Here is a 20,199-nt window from a genome sequence, read left to right as displayed (position 1 = left end):
GAAATTCACAGACTTGGAGAACAATCGGAATAAAGTGTTTAGTAACGGTTGTGGCCCCCTCTAACGTCTCGTACTGCCACACAACGTCTTCTCGTGGATCTCAGAACATTAGTAAACACTGCCCGAGGAAGACGTCGCCACTGCTCAGCAAGAGCATGTTGAAGGTCCTGCAACGTCAGTGGTGGATTCACTTGCTGACGAACACGTCGACTCAGTTCGTCCCAGATGTGTTCAATAGGATTAAGGTCGGGGCTAAGCGACGGCCAATCCAGGACTTGGACACCGGCATTTCTTGAAAAATTCTGGGTAGCAATTGCTGTATGGGGTCGAGCATTGTCTTGTTGAAACGTTAGTCCAGGCCCATGTCTCTGCATAAACGGAAGAAGAACAGGTTACAAAATCTGATCCCTGTACTTGACAGCATTTAAGTTCCCTTGGACAACAACAAGAGGAGAACGTCCATGTGCACAAAAAGAACCCCAAACCATGACGCTGCCGCCACCAAATCGGTCAACTTCTCTGACGCATACTTGAGCGTAACGTTCACCTCGTCTGCGGTACACTCGGAGCCTGCCATCGGCAAATCTCAAAATGAATCGAAATTCGTCAGTAAAGACAACCAAATTCCACTGTCTTTGAGCAAATCTTATGTGTCTTGTGGCCCACACAAGTCGGTTACGGCGATGAAGAGGTGTCAATATTAGTCCATTATAGGGCCTCCGAGCTCGAAGACCAGCAGCCTGCAAGCGATTTTGAACAGTTTGTGCAGTTACCCTTCCACCAAACATACCCTACTTGTGGAGGTTGCAGTGACAAATCTGTTTCTAAGATGACGTAATCGTATTGCTTGATCTTCCTGGAGTGACGTCACACATGGCGCTCCCGCCCTTGGGCGGTCGGCAATAGTTCCAGTTTGAAGCACTCTCATTCTAAGATTAATTATTGTCTGGCGTGAACAATTAAAGGATCTTGCAACAGTGACCACAGACTGCCCAGCATAGAGCCTACCTATAGCACGTAGACGTTGTACATTTGAAAGGCGCGGCATTTTCTAACAAAGATGAAATAACAATTTTAATTTGTTTTTCCAGTTCAAGTTACGTGTGCGTGTTCAATTTAAGCAAACTTGCATCGATTGACCTCACGAGTTTGTGTTTGCACGTGTTTTTCATGTTTTTCATCTTTATTTGCTCAAAAGTCACGTGATCCATTTGACTTTACATTTTTATGAAATTAAAGGCTTCTTACTACTTACTATCGTTAGAAACACTTTAAAATTTATTTGACTTACCAGAAAAAATTTTTTGTTGAAATTCATCAGTGTCAAGTTTTTAATTTGGCGGAGTATATCTATGTTTTATGTATAAAGCCAATTGTAGTATTGTTGTTTAGGTTAAAACTTTCCTGGTAATGACCAAAAACGGAATTTACCAAGTAAATTACAAAAGAGGGGTTACCCACCAAATGACAAAAGCGGGGATTTTACCCACCAAATGTCAAGAGGGTGGGGCAATTTACCCACCAAATGACAAAAGCGGGGATTTTACCCACCAAATATGATAATTCAGCTTCACTTGGGATGTAATTCACCTTAGTAGGGTTCAATATTCCTTTATTATTAATATTCTGATGATCCGAGATATACAGGTCTATTGGGGTAAATTGTGGTTGACTAAGTTTGGCATTCTCAAACGTTAAGAGTACTGGAATTAGATAAAAAAAATACTAGTTTCCTCTTTTCTTGGGTCCTTGTCCCATGATTAATTAGCCCGAGTTTAATTAAGCTCATATTTTCGAACAGTGATATGTGATTAGGTCTAATCAGTAACTACCTAGTAAAAAACATAATAATAAACAACTTCTGTGAAGTTACATGAATGGTATTAGCAATAACAAGTTACAATAAATGATATTAAGATATATTCACATGGCAATGCAATGAACAGTGTATATTATACAATATGATCATGTCCAGGATAATAACCTGGTTATTTAAAACGTCGAAGTTAGACAAATTGACATAAATTTAAGATTTCCTCCTCGTTATTGAATAAGTGACACTTCTTTAGAGTTGATGCTCTATTTACATATTTTGTAGCAATGTATTTACTTTTGTCTGTGTTAAAGAATTGACATTCAAAAAGATAATGATATTCGTCTCCCAAGTTGTTGGAGTTACATAGATGACAAATCAATTCTTCTCTGGCGATTTTAAGGAAAATACCTATAATTCGATTAGCAACTTGCGGCTTCTACAACGGAATTTACATATTTGAAGTATCAGGTTAGCAGGTTGGAGTAAATAGACTTAAAGATACGGTAGTTTGCACATTTAGAGCTTTCATTAATTTGACTATGCCATAGTTGCTTGTATTGATCTCTAAGTCTAGTTTTAAGATTCGATTTCAACCATTTAATATTAATACTCTCACTTAGGTTAGTCAATATGTATGAAAGACCTGCTTCGTCCAACACGCGCTTAATATAACTAACCCATTTATTTGAATCATTAGTACTTAGAGTTAATTTATACAACTCAAAAGATAACTTGTTTTTACTTCCTATCACTGTTTTAAGCCAAAAACAAACCATCCGACAATTTATTTCGATTTTCAAAGGATATATACCTAATTCACGATATCCATGGGAAAAAGTCCCAAATATTGGAATTAAAGGTAAATCTTTCAATGGTATCTATAGTATGTATAAATGTGCTAAATCTTGTACCAAACTCAATGGTTCAACTTCCCCGAACTTTAGTTTATGATAGGTGTCTTTCTCGTTTTTCATCTTCCTAGCAGATTTAGAATCTTACTTATCCATAAAGTACCAAGGGCTAAAATACACAAGTTCTTAATCTAACATAGTTATACCTATTATGCTTTACGGTTCTGAGGTTTGGGATAATCGGATACAGCTCCCCTAGAAAGCCTAAAACTTAAGTTTGGTAAGATTCTCTTGAAAGTTAAACTATTGTAATCAATAAAGAGTGTAAATAGTCGTTTGTTTTTACTAAGATATAAATCTATTATAAATTTTGATGTTTCCTGAGCTTTCTGTTCAATTTGTTCACCCTCGCCGGAATTTAATCCAAAGACCACAACTGTGACATTATTGTTAAGAGGGTTCACAATTCGAAACTCTAAAAGTTGACATTTTGGCCTGTAGATCAACAGTATTCATTGACTCATCTGTTCGTGATCGTTCAGCCGTGATATCCATACTGATCTCATCTCTTAATATTTGGATTTTTGAATTCATATTTCCAATAAGTTTAGTTTTTAGGTTCTCCAGTTGTGTTTCAAAGGTCAATCTTAAAGATTCTTGAAGCTTCCATATCAATCTGGTTGGATAATAACCTCTCCAGATTTTTTACTTTGTGTCTCTGGTTTTGGAGTTTCGCCTTCACTTTATCTATCCCGTTTTGAAGATGTATGCCTATTTCGATGATTTTGCAGTCGGTCTTAGATGTAAGAAGTCCGTCAGATTTTACTAGGCAAATGAGTGTGACAGAAGTTTTTTTCAGCGATAGGTAGGTAATGCAGTATACGACATGACCCTAGTTTTTAAATTGTTGTTCAAAGAATGTAGGCTAGGGCATATAATACCGTATTACCCTATAGCTAGGGTAAACTTGTTGGAATTAATAAGATAAGGTACCCCGACTTAATCCGAAACCAGCCTGCAGCAATTGTTCTTCTTCGCTAGAAATGGTAGACTGTTCAGAAAAATCATCGTCACCGCTGTTGCTCGCATTTCTAATTGGCTCGTACTGATAGGGAAGAATATTCGGGGCGAAATCATGCCTAACAAGCTGTCACTTTATGCCGATGCCATATTGAAATATACATCGACTGCTACACGTGTGTCGCCTCTTACGTCATATGACGTGATTTAGCTTCAGCGGAAATCCGAAAGTGTTTTTAACGTATATATATATGAATATATTCTGAAATGCGTTACACAATGAACTAAGTAAATGATAAAATTCTCCTTTAATTCATATAAATGAGCAAAGAAAATTAAACATATAATAGTACATATATAATATTTAATATGCATTTGTATTTTTTATTTTGAGCAAAGACATTTGTAGGATTTTCGCTAATTTGTACAGTAAGGTACTGTTGATGCGGTTGTTAGGTAAAATGAACCTCTAGTTTGTACAGTTGAATGATATCCCATGACAGCACAGCCACTACCACAACTTGTACATTGGCCGTTTTTAAAGTTGGACTCCGAACTACAGGGAAAGGAGTTAAATGTGCAGCCACCATTTATAGATTCTGTGAAGAGATCGATAGCTCTCATGTGGCTACAAGCAACATTACTCGTCAATTCTGTAATAAAGATGGGTTGGAATTGTAAGTCGCAATATTGTTGTTAATTTGGATCGTGTTAAAAAATACTATTTTCTGGTCATCTACAAACTAACTGAATCTTACAAACTACCACGTTTCTCAAATTGTTTACAGGAATCGACGTTATCGAGAGACAATCAATCGGCATATTACAAATGCATTACACACCTTGTTAAATAAATGTCAATTAAATCCCGGTCGTAACCTGCAAATTTCTTTTACTCGCGGACAGGCTTCTGTGATATACACCAATGCAGACAATAGGTGAGTGTTATCCAAGAAGGTCGTCCGCTTGTGAACTTGCCGTTGCCATTTCTTTGAAACCGTATCACAAAATTCTGGTCGTGGAAGGAGACATAAAACGACCAAGGTACTAATACTGGGGGAGAGAACTACGCGGTTTTCCACTGAAATTACTTGAAACAAGGTTAGGGTATTCAATGTGCGGAGGGAAACTAAACCAATAATCTACTCCACGATCCCTTTAGTGGGGAAAATACACGTGCAAGTGAGTGCACGAAGTTTCGAAAGTAATGGCACATACAATTAAAAGCTGAATGGGGGAAACAATGTACGTTTGAGATCGGTGCGCAAACACGTCTCTCAAACTATATCCTTAACACGTGTCTTATATACTGAAAGAAACGTCGCCAGACTTGATGACACACAAAAATTACTGCATACACTATAAACCTCAGAATGCCTCGTTCGGCATTTTTGTCCAAACGTGGCAACAACGTGCTAATAAAATTTTTGCCACAATTTTGCCACGTTGTAACAAAGAGATGTGATAAATGAAAAACAACCAAGTTCTATGTTGCAGTTTCATATGTTCACACAATATTCCCAACAAAGAGATGTTAGAAATGAAAAACAGCCAAGTTCAAAGCGAAGCGAACTCAATAATTGTTTTTTAGGCCTTTGAATATTATTAATTACAAATATGCTGTTCCTTTTTTTATATAATAAACGATATTATATTTAATATATCTCATGAAATTTTATGTAATTGGCACTCAGTTGTATGTTTAAAAATTTCAAAAGCAATTAAATTAAAATCCATCGAAAAATGAAATAGACACAATTTATGTTTATAAAATGACATGCAAAGCGGGGCGATGCGAACAACTATATTAAAAATGATAATTACATTTACATCCTTCAGGTGACCGGCCTACGTCTGGATTCTTATATAAAGGGTCGATCTGGACTATATTTTGGAGAATAAAACTGCTTAATTTTGTGTTAAAAGCCATTACAATCTTCTACCTGTGGACCGAGCAACTAACTCCATATACATGATACGTTTTCATCTTAAACCCGTCGTTTATTATATAAAAACAGGAACAGCATATTTGGTTTGGCTGAACCCCACCCCCAACCCTTTTGAAAAATCGTGTATCCAACCTTGTGATCAGCCTCGTTCTGGACAAAATACATCGTTCCAAAAACATGGCAATTTTTTTTAAAAAAATACGTTTTGGAACTCCAGACAAACGTGGCATTTTGTTTTTACGACGTTACAACTTATGGCAAAAATTTTAATATGTTTTTGCCACGTTTGGACAAAAATGCCGAACGAGGCATTCTGAGGTTTGTAGTGATAGCACAACTTTAGAAATAATGTTGATGCTATTACTAAAGAGCCTTAATGCGCCTGACCAATGTTTCCGGTGATAAGTGTGCTCTATATACTGACAGAAACATGGACATAATAATGGATGACAGCCAAGAATTACTGCAGCATAGCGCGTTTCACACAAAATGACGATACGTATACTCACGCCCAATTTTACCAGTGAGGAGATCTAACATGGTTGCTCCAGTACTTGGACATCCTGGTTGATTCTTTCCACCATTTGGATAAAAATCTGCATCTCCAATTGCTTTAGACATACCAAAAGCTGAGAGTGGAATAGAGAGATTGTGCGGAAAATTACTACAAGGGTCATTTTACTAATTGATTCGCTAATTACCCGTGGGACAAATCCTCGAAACCCTGAAAAAAAAAGCGTGAGGCTTGGCGCGCATAAACGTCTGACCGAACTCATAATAAGCCGTAGGACAAGAAAAAGATGGAGGGCACTTTTTGTATCAGAATATGTATAACTATCCACCTGTTTGCCATCAGGGATGTGGTTGACCAATGATTGTGAATCAGGAACATGCTTGGGTCAAATAGTGGCATAGCTGAGCAACGTTATATGTTTGACACTGGTTATGCAATATGAGTATAGGGCAATCTGAATCTAAATATGTGTAGTAATATTAGAACATATAAGGACACTGCGTGCCAAAAGCGTTGAAATCTGTATTAAAATCGCTCCAGATATCTCTAAAGCCGTCTAATGAACTGAGATACATTTTGCCGTTGATCTTTGGAATGAATTCCAGGCAAACTGGTTTTACCATGAGTATCTTTTAGACAAAAAGTATAAGGTTTCTCGGATTACCTAACTGAAGAAGTGTCTCGCCGTCAGTATGTATTACATCTACATAGTCAGCATCAGATTTATCTAATCGGACTGTGACATCATAGTTTTCAAAAGACAAACCAGCAGGATCTAAACCAGTTATTCTTCCCAACCCTGGAATAATTTCTCCAATATATCCAGCAATATGAGAACCCAGACTGTGTCCAATGACATAAACATTGGAGTAACTGATTCCACCAACTGACTTCAGATCTTTGATGAGTTGAGCAGCCACAGCACCAACTACTCGTGTATTAGCCGCTGCTTTAAAATAGTTGGCCTGGGCAGCACCCTTTTTCCAATTAACAGCGATGACATTGGCATCTTCCTAGATAAAAAAAAATAGTAGAAATACACAACTATTATATTCGTCTAATGTTTTTTTTTACAATAATGTTTGCGTTAATCATCTTGTTCTTGGGGGCGACGCTCTTTGAAAAAAAAGCCCTAAAACTCCGCTAATAAAGGTACAATGTAACTCGGCATGCCTGTTCCTTGGACAATTGAGCCGGTATTATCGACTATTTGGTACAATACAAATCGTTTCGTCTTTAATTAATAAAAAGCGGTGACATTCTCAGGGTCGCTGTCTTCCAACTATAAACACACAGCTGTGCCATACTTGCATAGCCACTGTGGCTCTTCGCTACCTCGAGTGTTGTGAATAAACTTGAGTAATTCAAGATAGCGCTTGTCAATAGCACAAATCTCGACTGTCAGTCCTTAATGGATCAGATCTTAATTAGTAACATTTTTGACATATATTTTGTCTTTCAATTGCATAAATCAGAGGGAAAAAACCTTACATATTTCAGAATTTCATCGACCATTTTCACAATCCATGCCGCGTCCCCTTCATCTTTGTAACCATGTATAATGAGGATCGTTTTTAATTCAGAGTGGAAATGACTATCCGTGATACTCGCATGATCATTTACGTTGACGCCTTGATTACTACTCTCTCTTGTGTTCAGTGAAAAACTGATCCCTTGCTTTTCTGGCGAATCCGGTGTGTTGCCCTTTGCGTTGTTAAAGGGTTTGGCCGTAGAGAAACATCCGTATGGCTCGTAACAAACATTTCGTGGGCCAAAAAGGAATGCTAAAAAGAAACAAAAAGATGCTGAATGCCAAGTCTCGGCCAATCAAATTGCTTATCGCTCTGCTTACCCTGAGCAGAAAATGCTCATTATCGAACTTAGTCAAGGTATTGATGTAATGAAACTATGCACCAAGTTTCATCACTCTCACTTAATTAGAACTAAAGTTATCGTGTCCCAAAGCATCAACCAATCAAATCGCTTATCTCTGCTTACCCTAAACAGAAAGTGCTCATCTTCGAACTCCATCAAGGCATCGACCTAATAAACACCTACACCAAGTTTGAACATTCTAGCTCAATTAGAAGGAGAGTTATTGTGTCCCAAAAAGTGTGTCGGACAGACAGACGGACGAACCCATTTTAATAGTCCCCTGCTTTCTTCGAAAGGCGGGGGACAATTAGCAAAACGACAATGGCACCAAATATGTACTACCAATCTGTTAGTTAAAAGGGCAAACATTCCTTTTGCAAAGACCGGTCGGAGTTTTGTGAAGGACTAGTGGCTTACTTTAATTTATGTGGCCTTACTCGCTCTTGATCTATCCATGGCGAGCGGTGTTTACCATCGTGTTCTAATCAATGTATATAAATAGTACGAAAAATGTATTATCCGAAACTTCATTCGGTGTTTTATTCATGTTTTATTCATTTATCAGAGACAACGCCAGAACAGAGGGGCGATTTGAGTATTAATTGTCCTCCGGGGACTATTAAAATGGGTCTGTCTGGCTGTCCGTCACACTTTTTGGTACAGGAAATGAAATGAAATGAAATGGGGTTTAACGTCCTACTGTTCTGCTCCTAACCTGGGCTAATGAAGACGGGCATACGCCATACAGTGTGCTATGATGGAAATTTTGCCCGGACAGCGGCACTACGGCCTACTCTTATATCGAATTCCAACTGCTAAGGGATCTTTTACGTGCACGCCAATGTGTACACGGGACCTCGGTTTTTCGTCCCATCCGAACGACTAGACAGCTTTCCTTGTCAGCCCCTCCGTCCTGCATCACTGACAAGGGAGAACCACGCCGGAAAATCTGGATGAACTTTCTCGGCCAATGCAGGGATCGAACACCCGACCTAAAGGCAAGCGAGTTAGCGTCTTAGCCACGTGATCCCCTTTTTGGTACACAATAACTCTAATTCTAATTGGGCTAGAATGTCTAAACTAGATGCAGGTGTTTATTAAAGATGGGCAATTTCTGCTCAGGGTAAGCAGAGCGATAAACAATATGCTTGCTCGTGACTTTGGAACACAATAACCCTCCTTCTAATTGAGGTATAATGTCTACATTTCTGCTTAGGGTAAGCAGAGATAAGCCATTTGATTGGTTGATGCTGTGGGTCACGGTAATTTTAGTTCTAATTAAGTGAGAGTTATAAACGTGGCGTTGGTTTCGTGATATCGATACCATGACTAAGTTCGATAATGAGCATTTTCTGCTTAGGCTAAGTAGCGATAAGTAATTTGCTTGGTGCGAAGATCCAGGCAGGTGGCTTATAGTTTTTAATTCACCATTTGTTCCAAAAAAAAAGTTGACTGACAGAATCCGATTGAAATCCTACCCACGCTACTAGGTACCCGGATTCAGAAAAAGTCACCGATTTTGTGTCATCTATTTATTTGGGCATTTCGGCGGAAAACATAAGCCTCACTGTTCGCTTGTTGATGCTTTGTGGATACTTTAGAATTGTATGTAAGGATCTTGTAGCATATTTAGAGATCTGTTTTTTAAAAAAAACATTTTAACAAAATAGCAACCGCACAAAGTTTTTCTGCATTTGGGCTTCTCCACCGTATGCGGTCAATGAATAATTCCACTAACAGCCCGTTTTACTTGCCATCGCCTGAATGCAAAGATCAGCAAATTAACTAGTTTAAAAGAAAAACATTTCAGTACCTGTCTTCGAGAAAGCTTTTCTTACCAGCTGTCTTATCTTGGCCGTCTGAATAGGTCGGCTTAAAATCGCCGGCTTCAGCTTTCTTTGGGCACGCACATTAAGCTATTTTCCTGGCAAAAGGGCGATATGTGGCCATGTCAAAATGGTTAAACTGATTTGGCTTATGGTACTTATGAACGGAACATTATCCTGTCTTAAAATTTCCGGGTTAAATATATGCGTCTGAACGGACTATAAGTGTCGCCGAAAAAAATTTCAAGCCCATATAAGTGTGGTTTAATGGTCGAGAGCGAGACATTAAGTAATATATTGAAACAACACGAGTGACTTAGTCACGAGTTGTTGTTTCCATATATTACGCAATGCATTAAGCTCGAGACCATTAAACAACTTAAAATACAGACACTCGCACGGTCCAAAATTTTAACTAGTATAAATAATGTACCTTGGCACATTGCCCGTACCATTCTTTGAAATAATGATACGCCAACATCAAAGGATGACGTCACATCTGTATTTTAAGTGTGTACACGATGCCGCATGTAAATTAGAATTCGACAAAGGGTGGCATAAACGCGGCTGTCCGGTCCGAACTCTCCTTCCAAGGATTGTACACGTGATCACAGAAAACAAATAATAGTATGTTTGCCTCAAAAGGACCGAAGTACTGTGTTGACGTTGACGAGATATTGGGATTTAAAACGTAAATGATCTGAACATTCTGAACTGCGATAGGTTTCAGTTAAATTCAAAAACTATCACACAGGAACCCTGTTCTGTGGCATGTGCACAATAAACTTGGGCGTATAAAAAAAATTTAAGAACAAACAAAAAACATTGAAAATTTACCTTCCGTAGTGAAAAACAGCGCTACAAACAGAACAACCTTTTCCGACCCCATTCTGATGTCTTACAATCAATATTGTGGCTCATGGTGGCTTTATACCACATGATATTGTGTAGCCCCGCCCCTTACTAAATACTATTTTGCCCGTTAGCAACATCTGTCTTCATTATAGCCCATTGGGTGCAGAAATATGGAACGTTAATCCCCGTTTCATTTCAGTTAGCTATCTCATAAAAACCGAAATGATAAGGGACATTTTGATATCTCAACTAATAAACAATTATTCTGATAATGGTAGCTTATTGTTTTTTTTATAATTAGGATGTTAAAGCCCATTTCAATAAATTTAAGCGCTAACGGGTTATAGTCTGTATCAGATACGCATATAAAAGTTCTTATTCAGTTGTCACACCCGCAGTAGCCCTTGTATTGAACTGACAACATATTTAGAGAAATTTAGGGCAATCTTTTTGAATTCGAAATCAAATTTTGATGGAATTGTAGCAAGGGATTTAATTCGCTTAGAGGGTGGATACAATTGCTGGGTGTTGGCGGGGCTTGGTGGAAGTGGGCGCAAAACTCCAGGAACGAACGAAAGGGCTTGATTTCCATTCTCCGTTCATTTTGGTGGACTTTTTTGTATGAATATATCTATTATCTATTGTTTCTAAACTTTGTTGTTTTTATATTGTTTGAAACGGATAGTCATTGGAAATATTACTATTAAATTTTATTAAATACTCACAAATGACAGAACACTTCAAGACATATAACATGCAACAAATTAATTTCGAAAACCTTATGGGCGGATTATTTATGAAATATTATTTGTCCGGAAAATCGATTTTTAATATCTGTTTTATATATGAACCAATGAGTTTCTGTCCAAATTCAGTCAAAGTCGGAATTTACCCAGTAAATTACAAATGGCAAAAGCTGGGATTTACCCAACAAATGACAAAAGCGGGGCTTTTACCCACCAAATGACAAAAGCGGGGTTTTTACCCACCAAATGTCAAAAGCTGGGATTTACCCACCTTAATGACCTAAGCGGGAATTTTACCCACCAAATGATAAAAGCGGGTCTTTTATCCACCAAATGATGAAAGCGGGGCTTTTATCCACCAAATGATGGAAGCAGGGATTTTACCCACCAAATGACAAAACGGGGCTTTTACCCACGAAATTATGAAAGCCGGGATTTAACCCACCAAATGACAAATGCGGGGATTTACCCACCAAATGATGAAAGTGGGGATAATTCAGCTTTAATTCAGGTTTATTTCGACGGGTCTATTGGAGTAAATTGTGGTTGACCAAGTTTGGCATTCTCAAAAGCTAGGGAAATGGAATTAGATAAAAAAAAATATGCTATTTTACTCTTTTCTTGGGTCACAGGGATTTGCCCCTTGATTAATTATTCCGAGTGGATAAACGGAAATATTGGGGGTTTTTCTGTATTGTAACTGTAAACTTATATACGAATTATCATTTTATATTGCTTGTATTTCTACTGATTATTAAAGTAATTAAGTAGTGCAGAAATTTGTAATGCGCTTTAACGTCCTATCTTCGCCTCCCTTTTTAGGGATGGCCAGAACAGGTGTATGGTAATTTCAGCGCTCCCGAAACTTGTTAATGTTCTTGAGTGGTTGGGAGTCCCCTTTTAATCATGAATTTACGTCGTTGGTATCTCATTTCTAGTTGTGGTGTACCCCTGACAGAGCTATGTAATTGCCAGACATTTTTTGTGGGGGAGTATCCATGACCAGAGTTATCTAATTTCTAGACCACAACTAGGCTAGAGTAGCTTAAATCTGTACCACCTAAAACAGTTTTGGACTTTTTCAGTACCACCACAGAAATCATGAATGACCACTGCCAGACAGTTTGTGTGGTGGGTTACCCCTAACAAGGGCTTACGGATGTCTGCTCGAGTGACGTCAAAAATTGCACGCGAAGGTACCTTGCCAGCCAAGTCACGTGACAAACATGACTTCTTTTAATGGATATACTGTTTGAATGGCATTTAGTAATTGTACACATTAATGGATGTTTTATAGCGATTTGAAACAAAATTTTGATAAATTAGTTAGTTTGAATGTTTTTAGTCCATCAGATTACCAAGTTTGTACGCTGGAAGGTAACTTTAATGTGTCTTAAAATTTTATTTTCTAATATAAAGGTAACAATTATTACTGTGGTAAATATATACATGTAGATAGGTTTTAGGAATATGTTTACTAACTTTGTTTTGAATCCAGATGCTGGAATATAGGTAAGAGATTCCGCTCGGTTGTTAAGATCAGGGGCGTAAATGTGAGGGTAGGTGGTGGTAGTCGGTCTTAAAGTAAGTGCATTTAGTCACAAAATGATGCATCAGTGACGAAATGAATTCATGAGGTAAACACAAAATGCCAAAATAGAAGGGAAATTCCCAAATACTTTTAAAATATATGTGTATACGTATGATTACTTTGATTCGATGTCAAATACGCGCCAGTTTTTAAAAGCTTAAAGATACATCATGGGAGATTCGATAACGAGTTGGCAGTTCTCACTATAATAATTAAAAACTAGATAACGAAAAGGCAATTTGCTGAAAATTTCAATCAAATTGATCCACTATGAACCGAGAACTAAGCGATACAAATTTCTGCCTAGCCTCGGTCATCATTACTAAGGTCAGTACGATAAACAGCATAGTCTCGATTAACCATTTAATCGTTTAATGGAAAAGGAAAGTTATGCAGTAAATCGGCTCACAATCCACTTAAGATCGAAGGCTAGCGATGCCATCTAGAGTTGATTATGGTCTGGATAGGTTAATTAATGTATAATTGATAATTTAGATAACATTTCAGGCCTAAAGAAAGACTTGTAATAAGCAGATTTTGCTCTTGCATAATGCATGTTTAAATTAATAATTAAAAAAACTGCTATGCGTTTAGTAATGAAACGGGTACGACGCAGTGACGAAGAAAGTCGATCTTGACAAAATTGCCGATCGGCCATAGTCAATATTGACATACCGCGGACGATTGATGAAAATATGAGGACATAGTCATATCTTTGCTAATTTATGTATATTCACCACAACAATATATCGAAGATATAGGTCCATGTAAATGATGTAATTATTATCACTTTCAGAAGTTGTCGCAGGGTTTTTCGGCAAAGGGGTGGGGTGTTAACTCCAGCACGAAAAGTCGTCGAACTCTGAATATTAATAGGGTTCGTTTTCTCATTACCATAATGCTTCAAACCAAATTTGAAAATAATCTGAAAAATTGTACCCTCTATCGCGTTCACAGTGTTTTCGGAAAAGGGGAATAACTCTGGAATGAAAGGTCGCAGAACATTGAATACCAATACGGTTCGTCCTATCGTGGCCATATTGCTTCACGCCAAATTTGAACATAACCCGTCAGAAACTATAGTCTATATCGCTTTCAAAAGCCAATTGTTGCGGACAGGACACGGTAACGACATATTACGCCAAGACTGAAATGTGGGCGTATAAAAATTACTAAATCGTGAAAATGCTAGTGGCAGCCGACACATTTGTACATAAAATAATCAAAATCGTTTGTTATTATATTTTATGTAGTCCTAGTATTGGTCAATTATAACATTGTACCAAATATTGGGAGGATCATTATTAAAATCGCTTTCTTTCGTTGTTACACGACCGATCATTAAAATCCTTTTCTCTGTTGTTATACGGCCAATCATTCAAATCGTTTCAATAAATGTCATAACATGGGTTAAAATTTTGTTTTTATTACTCGTTTTTTACTTCAAACTTTTTGATCTTTTCTGTCAGTCATATCCCTCCTGCTCGACAGTTCTCTTTGGACTAATCTCTATCTCCCAATCCACGACATAGAATTTTCCTTTTCTGAATGCATTTTTGTGTGCATGTATGCTTACAGGACCGGAAGTGAATAAATTAACTTTAATGTTACATGCATCATTACTTAAATATGTATCAGGTGTGTTTCTAATTCAATGAATAACGTTGTTTTTTTTTTTAAATACTGCTTTTAATTGCGAAAATGGAAATCGTCTCGTATTAAATTGTTGTGTTTCATATTCACGTTTTCGCGATTAATTTTAGGAGATGTATTTATATTTTTGAACATTTAAAGAAACGGATTGTTTGGCATTCTACGCGCAGTTTTCAGGGCAAGTGCACGAGAACTGGCAATAACTGGATGGAGCCTGGCGATTATTCTGATAGGACCATATACAATTGTGTTTTCGAAAGCTCCGTGGTCTGAATATCCTGAGGGGTTGGATAGCCGAATGGTTAGCGTGTGCGCGCTGCATCATAAGGTCTGTCATTGATTCAACTGGCGTGGTTTCGATTCCCCGGGTGTACGGGACAAGGAGTAGGGTCGCCTGTCCAACCTCGTTTTTTTCTCCGGGCCCTCCGGTTGCCCCCCACTGCTAAAGACCCCCACGCGCAAGCAAATTATTGAAATAAAATTGAACAATATGTTAGCCCCGAAATGACCTAGTTTGTGTCGAGTGGACGTTAAACCAAATCTCTCTCTCTCTGTGATGAACATCGACAATGACAAGGATTTCTAGGATTAAAGTTCCAGAACATCTTATATTCATGCCAAAAGACATTCTTTCCTCATAACTATAACTGTACTGTATGGTAGAGGGGTTTTATACGGACTGAGGATGTTCCTCGATCCCGTTCAGATATCCTGATAAAAGTGTCAATAAAAACATATATTTATTAAAATCTATTTTCTTTACCGGACTTCGTAGTAATCGCTTCAGTTAATTTTATTTTTCAAACATTATAGAAATGGGTAATATGAGATTATATTGAAATAAACAAAAACACAGGTGAGTATCGTATTTCACTGTGATTGATAAAACCCGAATTACGTCGTAGCAAATATCTCCACGTTGGTATTGTTATACACTGTATTGCATACGAGGGGTCGCTGTGGTTCACCGAGTTATGCGCGTGCTAGCTATGCTGGCGGTGTCGGGTTAGATAGCCCGCAAAGATTCATTAGGATTCTCCGGAGTGGTATTTACCTTAATAATAATAATAATAATACTTTATTACATATAGCATTAAGTTAAACAACTTATAGCTTTGAATTATACAATAATACAATCAAAATGAAAAGATGTGTAATTAAAAAGAAAAATAAAAAACAAAAATAATAATAGTTATTCACAAACAATAAATACTATATATACAATAAAATTAACTTTCAAGTTTAGGAAGGTAATGATGTACGTCGAGCAAAAGCGAAATATATAAATTTATCTGTAGATATAATAAGTTTTTGATCAGTTGACGACATCAAAGAGACAAATTTATAGATATTTGGACTAGTATAATACTTAGATGGTAAATACAATTCTCTTAGGGTATTATATGCAGGACAAATTAACAAAAAAATGGTATTCATCTTCCAACGTACAATATTTACATAATCTCTCTTCCCTGGGTGTATTTAAATATCTGTCAGTTTCTATGCAAAGCGAATGCGACGAGCATCTAAACTTCAGTTTTAGGTCCTCAATGCATAGATAAAATTTAAATAGAGGTAAATCTGTGAACGAATTATATGTGCTTAACTTGGATGAAGCAAAACGTGAAGAATTCCATTCTTGGATAGATTGATCAAACAGTTTAGCTTTTAAAATATTAAAATAAGGAAGATTAAAAATCTTGATTCGTCCAGTAAAAGGAACAGCCAAGATTATCCAGTAAACTTTTTAACATTGAACGCCCATGTTTTATTACTGTATTTCCTGTCCAAAGCCGAATTCCGTGAGTGGTTGTTAACAATATATTTTAAACTATCTTTATCTGATAAAACATTTATCCAATATTTTAATATACAATTTAGTCTGGAGTAATATTGAGTTGTTCTTCCAAGCTCTCCATACACCGAAGCACTATGCGTAGACGATTTTAAAAGTAATACCCGTTTACAGAATTGGAGGTGTAGTTTTTCAATGTCTGGAGAACTATGGAAGCCCCAACTTGCACAAGCATAATTAAGAATTGATCCTATATAAGAGGCAAATAGAAAAGAACATTATATAATTGATACAGGGCTTTGGATGCTTTAGATGCAATAGTTTTCTGACATTTGTTAAAATTACCTTAGCTGAATGTTTGAAAAAAAAATCAAAGAAAATTAATTTGTTGGGTTAAGCGTGCTGTTTTATTCCAGTTGTTTTGACCCTTCTATGACTTTAAATGGGAACTAACTATCATGGAGTATATCTGAGTGATGTGCGGTGCATATATTTACTATAACATAAAGGCAAAAAGGCAAACATTGTGGGAGACTATTGATGAGTGAACAATTACTAAAGATTGTGTACATAATCTTTAGTAATTGTTCACTCGATAATACTGGAGGACAGAAACAGCTAATACTTAGCATGACAATCATTTCTTAAGTTAATAAAACAGCAAAGCGATTTACCCAATACTACATAATACCACCCAATACTAACTAAATTACATACTACCTCATTATTGTGAGAAAAAAAAAATAACATTATGTGATAGTATTTAATAAGTATTGAGTACTATTGGGTAAATCGTCCCGCTCCTTGGTTAATGTTCTGTATAAAAATGTTAACTAACACCAACACGCATTATCACCATCCCATATTAGTCAATTGATTCTATACGTGACAGTCTTGTTATCTACCTTGGAACACTACAGAACTGTTATTATAATTTTAAAATTTGACCATGTTATACTGTCAATTGTTGAACTTACTGTAGCTGGAAGGTAAATATGCGAGACTCTTCTGAAACGACATATAACTTATTTTTATGCACGGCCAAGCTGCGAATGACTTCCTTTTTGATATCTTTACAATGGAGAGAAAACTTTTTTTTAACAATACCTCGCCCGTTCATAGCAAATACATTTTGATTTGCATCAACAATCAGAATTCCATCAAAAGAGTCGCATTTTACTCCCATGGGTCGAATGAAAATATCATTGCGCTTATCCTTTCCAAATAAAACATCGCCGTTTTGTCGTAGTCCAGCAACTTTTTGAACTGTGCAGTCTGATACGATGATGACCCCTGTTGATAATGATGCCAGATAAAGAGGATTAGGAAAAAGACCAGTTGAATGTATATTTTGCAAGAGATCGCCTTCCAGGTTAATAATATCAATCACTCCAGCTTCTATACCGGGACACGTGCTAACGGCAAACATGCCCCGACCGATGCCGCTTATACCCCAATATTTCTTGGTTGTCGTTATATGTTTTTCTAAAGCGAGATTCGGAGCTACATTTATAACCATGATTTGCTTAGCTTTAGGTACGGTAACAGCAACCCTGTTCTCTGTATTCATTACAGAGACTGCATGTGGAGGAAGACCAGTGGATATTCGGCTACTATCCTTTTTGGTCCCTGTAATGTTGTAAAATGATTTAATGCAATTGTTCCCCGAATCAGTAACCACCACTATTCCGCTTTGTAACAGGGCAATATCCCGGAGGCATGGGTTGGATTTGTCGCCTTTTACTTTTGTTTCCAATTTAGACAAAAATGTCAACGTGCTTTTATGGTTGAAATAGGGCGATCCGTTTGAAATTTCTCCTGGATTTAAATGTGGAACAGAATCGATAGAACTGTTGTTGCTATCTGAGTACTTCGGGATTTTGGCATCAGCAAACATTAGTATCCGTTTCTCTCTTCCAAAATCGGTAGTTCCTAGTATACCACAAATCTTAAGGTCTGCAGGAACATGGTTGATTTTAAATACTGGAATCTGGAATGAAGTAGGCAATTTATGCATAAGTTTCTGCTTTTCACCAACAATTCGTTCCACGCCATCAAGTATATTTGCATCGGATCCGTTAATTACAGTGTCCATGTCACTACATGTACTTTCTACAGACGAACGCAGTCTTTTGTTGGATTCAATTTCACTTTGAAAAACGTCATCAATTTCTAAAGATATCGAATCTAGTCGCCCCAAACACCTGGTTGTTTCGTTCTGTACCATTCTCAGAAGTTGTTTAGAGTGTGCCATTATCAAATTCTTGATTCTTTCCTTTTCAGTGGCAGCATTCGTCTGTTCCTTTTCAATTTCTATGTTTAACAGTTCCAACCGCAACAGGTATGGCTCTAATTTCGATTTATGGGCTGCAAGTTCGGTTTTCATAATTGGAACTATCTTATTGGATAGAGATTTGGAGTCGCCACAACTAACCAACGTCTTTTGTGGAGCTGTGTTAGCCGCTGCAGCTGCCTCCATTAAATTGTTAACGTAAAAATTGGTTTTAAATTGAGCTGCCCAATCTGGACTTTTGGGACGTGGCACCGTCGCCAAATCTCTACACGTTGGACACTTGAATGATGTCCCATTTTTAAAAAGCGTTGTGGATTTTATGTATGATCTTAAGCAATCAAGACAAAATGTGTGAAGACATGGCAGCGTTTTTGGATTGTTAAATTTCTCGAAGCATATTAAACAGGATAAAAAGTCTTCTTCAAAGTCTTTGGGCGAATTCATCATCCTGAAAAAAATGAAGAAAGGGTGACATAATGGTATTACTTATTCAAAATGAGAACAAAATATACGAATAGAATATATAAAACAATCCAACAGTATTCAGTAAGGCTGAAGAACCTCTCCTTAAACCCCAAATAAATAGATGCCACGCAGTAATAACTTTTTGTCTTTTTGTAAAGCATCGAGCAATCTATACTTAGCCGAATAAAACAGAATATGTTCAAGATCAAACATAGTCAAGGTTTTGCATTGTGAAACTATACACTGGGTTTTGCCCCGATTATATCTGTTTATCCAGGGCGAAAAATGTTAACCATCAAAATCGTCATATATAGAGGGTTTAGTACTTCAACTTCCAGGATTAGTCTTAAAATTGCACTGCGTTCAAATTCAATATCAGATTGCACATCGGTATAATAAAAAAGTATAGTATGGTCAAATGATTTAAATTGACAATCACAGGTAAATCAAAATTTTATATTCTTGAATTTAAAATTTAATTTAATTTTGCTTTAGAAAAAGTTATTTAGAGTTTGTGCGTATATAATAGTTCTATTCACTTACCAGATATAGCTGCAACGATGATGCCAATTATTATTTATATTAAAAAAACCTATGGTTAGTTCTACTACGTTTATTAGACGACGCATATAATGAATTTGATAAAGCTTTATAAATACTTATATGGTGCGCAATATAAGCAAGTGAAAAGGCTCACTTGCCATGCAATATGTGGTTTGTTAAGAAATTTTCAACTGAATATTATCAGTTTTCGGGTCACGCTCTGTTTCTTAACCCAAAACAGCAACGTTTTATAATTTATTTAAGGGGGCGTAGCTGTCTAAATAATTTTACGCTGGTCAGAACGGGACACGTGTTGATTTCAAATTAGAAAATACGACGATACTACTAATATGTTTTACACAAAAATAAAACTGTCGGCCCATATTAAGATAAGATTGGCCAGGATG

General features: G+C 36.9%; 1 protein-coding gene and 1 long non-coding RNA gene across 2 annotated transcripts; both read right to left on the bottom strand.

Moving 5' to 3' along the window:
• Positions 1 to 4,138: 4,138 nt before the first annotated feature.
• On the bottom strand, positions 4,139 to 7,131 carry LOC130012348 (uncharacterized). Its single transcript, XR_008787776.1, has 3 exons — positions 6,815 to 7,131; positions 6,146 to 6,265; positions 4,139 to 4,340 (listed from the first exon to the last, which is right to left on the bottom strand). It is a non-coding gene; the product is annotated as an uncharacterized LOC130012348 (long non-coding RNA).
• Positions 7,132 to 15,947: 8,816 nt separating this feature from the next.
• LOC126818598 (tripartite motif-containing protein 59-like) lies at positions 15,948 to 19,882 on the bottom strand. The gene is made up of 2 exons (XM_050546084.1): positions 19,793 to 19,882; positions 15,948 to 19,232 (listed from the first exon to the last, which is right to left on the bottom strand). The coding sequence occupies exons 1-2, from the start codon at positions 19,876 to 19,878 to the stop codon at positions 17,465 to 17,467; spliced, it is 1,854 nt and encodes a 617-aa protein (XP_050402041.1). The 5' UTR covers positions 19,879 to 19,882; the 3' UTR covers positions 15,948 to 17,464.
• Positions 19,883 to 20,199: the final 317 nt, after the last annotated feature.

Source organism: Patella vulgata, chromosome 4 (assembly GCF_932274485.2).
Source record: "Patella vulgata chromosome 4, xgPatVulg1.2, whole genome shotgun sequence".
Lineage (NCBI taxonomy): Eukaryota > Metazoa > Mollusca > Gastropoda > Patellidae > Patella > Patella vulgata.
The sequence above is the reverse complement of the archived record's forward strand: the minus strand, read 5'-3'. Positions and strand labels throughout refer to the sequence as shown.

Bases quoted from the DNA above. Each gene is read 5' to 3' on its own strand.
- LOC126818598 (XM_050546084.1), bottom strand. From the start codon at position 19,878: ATGCGTCGTCTAATAAACGTAGTAGAACTAACCATAGGTTTTTTTAAT. The intron at 19,233-19,792 runs GTAAGTGAATAG...CATTTTTTTCAG, and splicing joins CATCGTTGCAGCTATATCTG to GATGATGAATTCGCCCAAAG.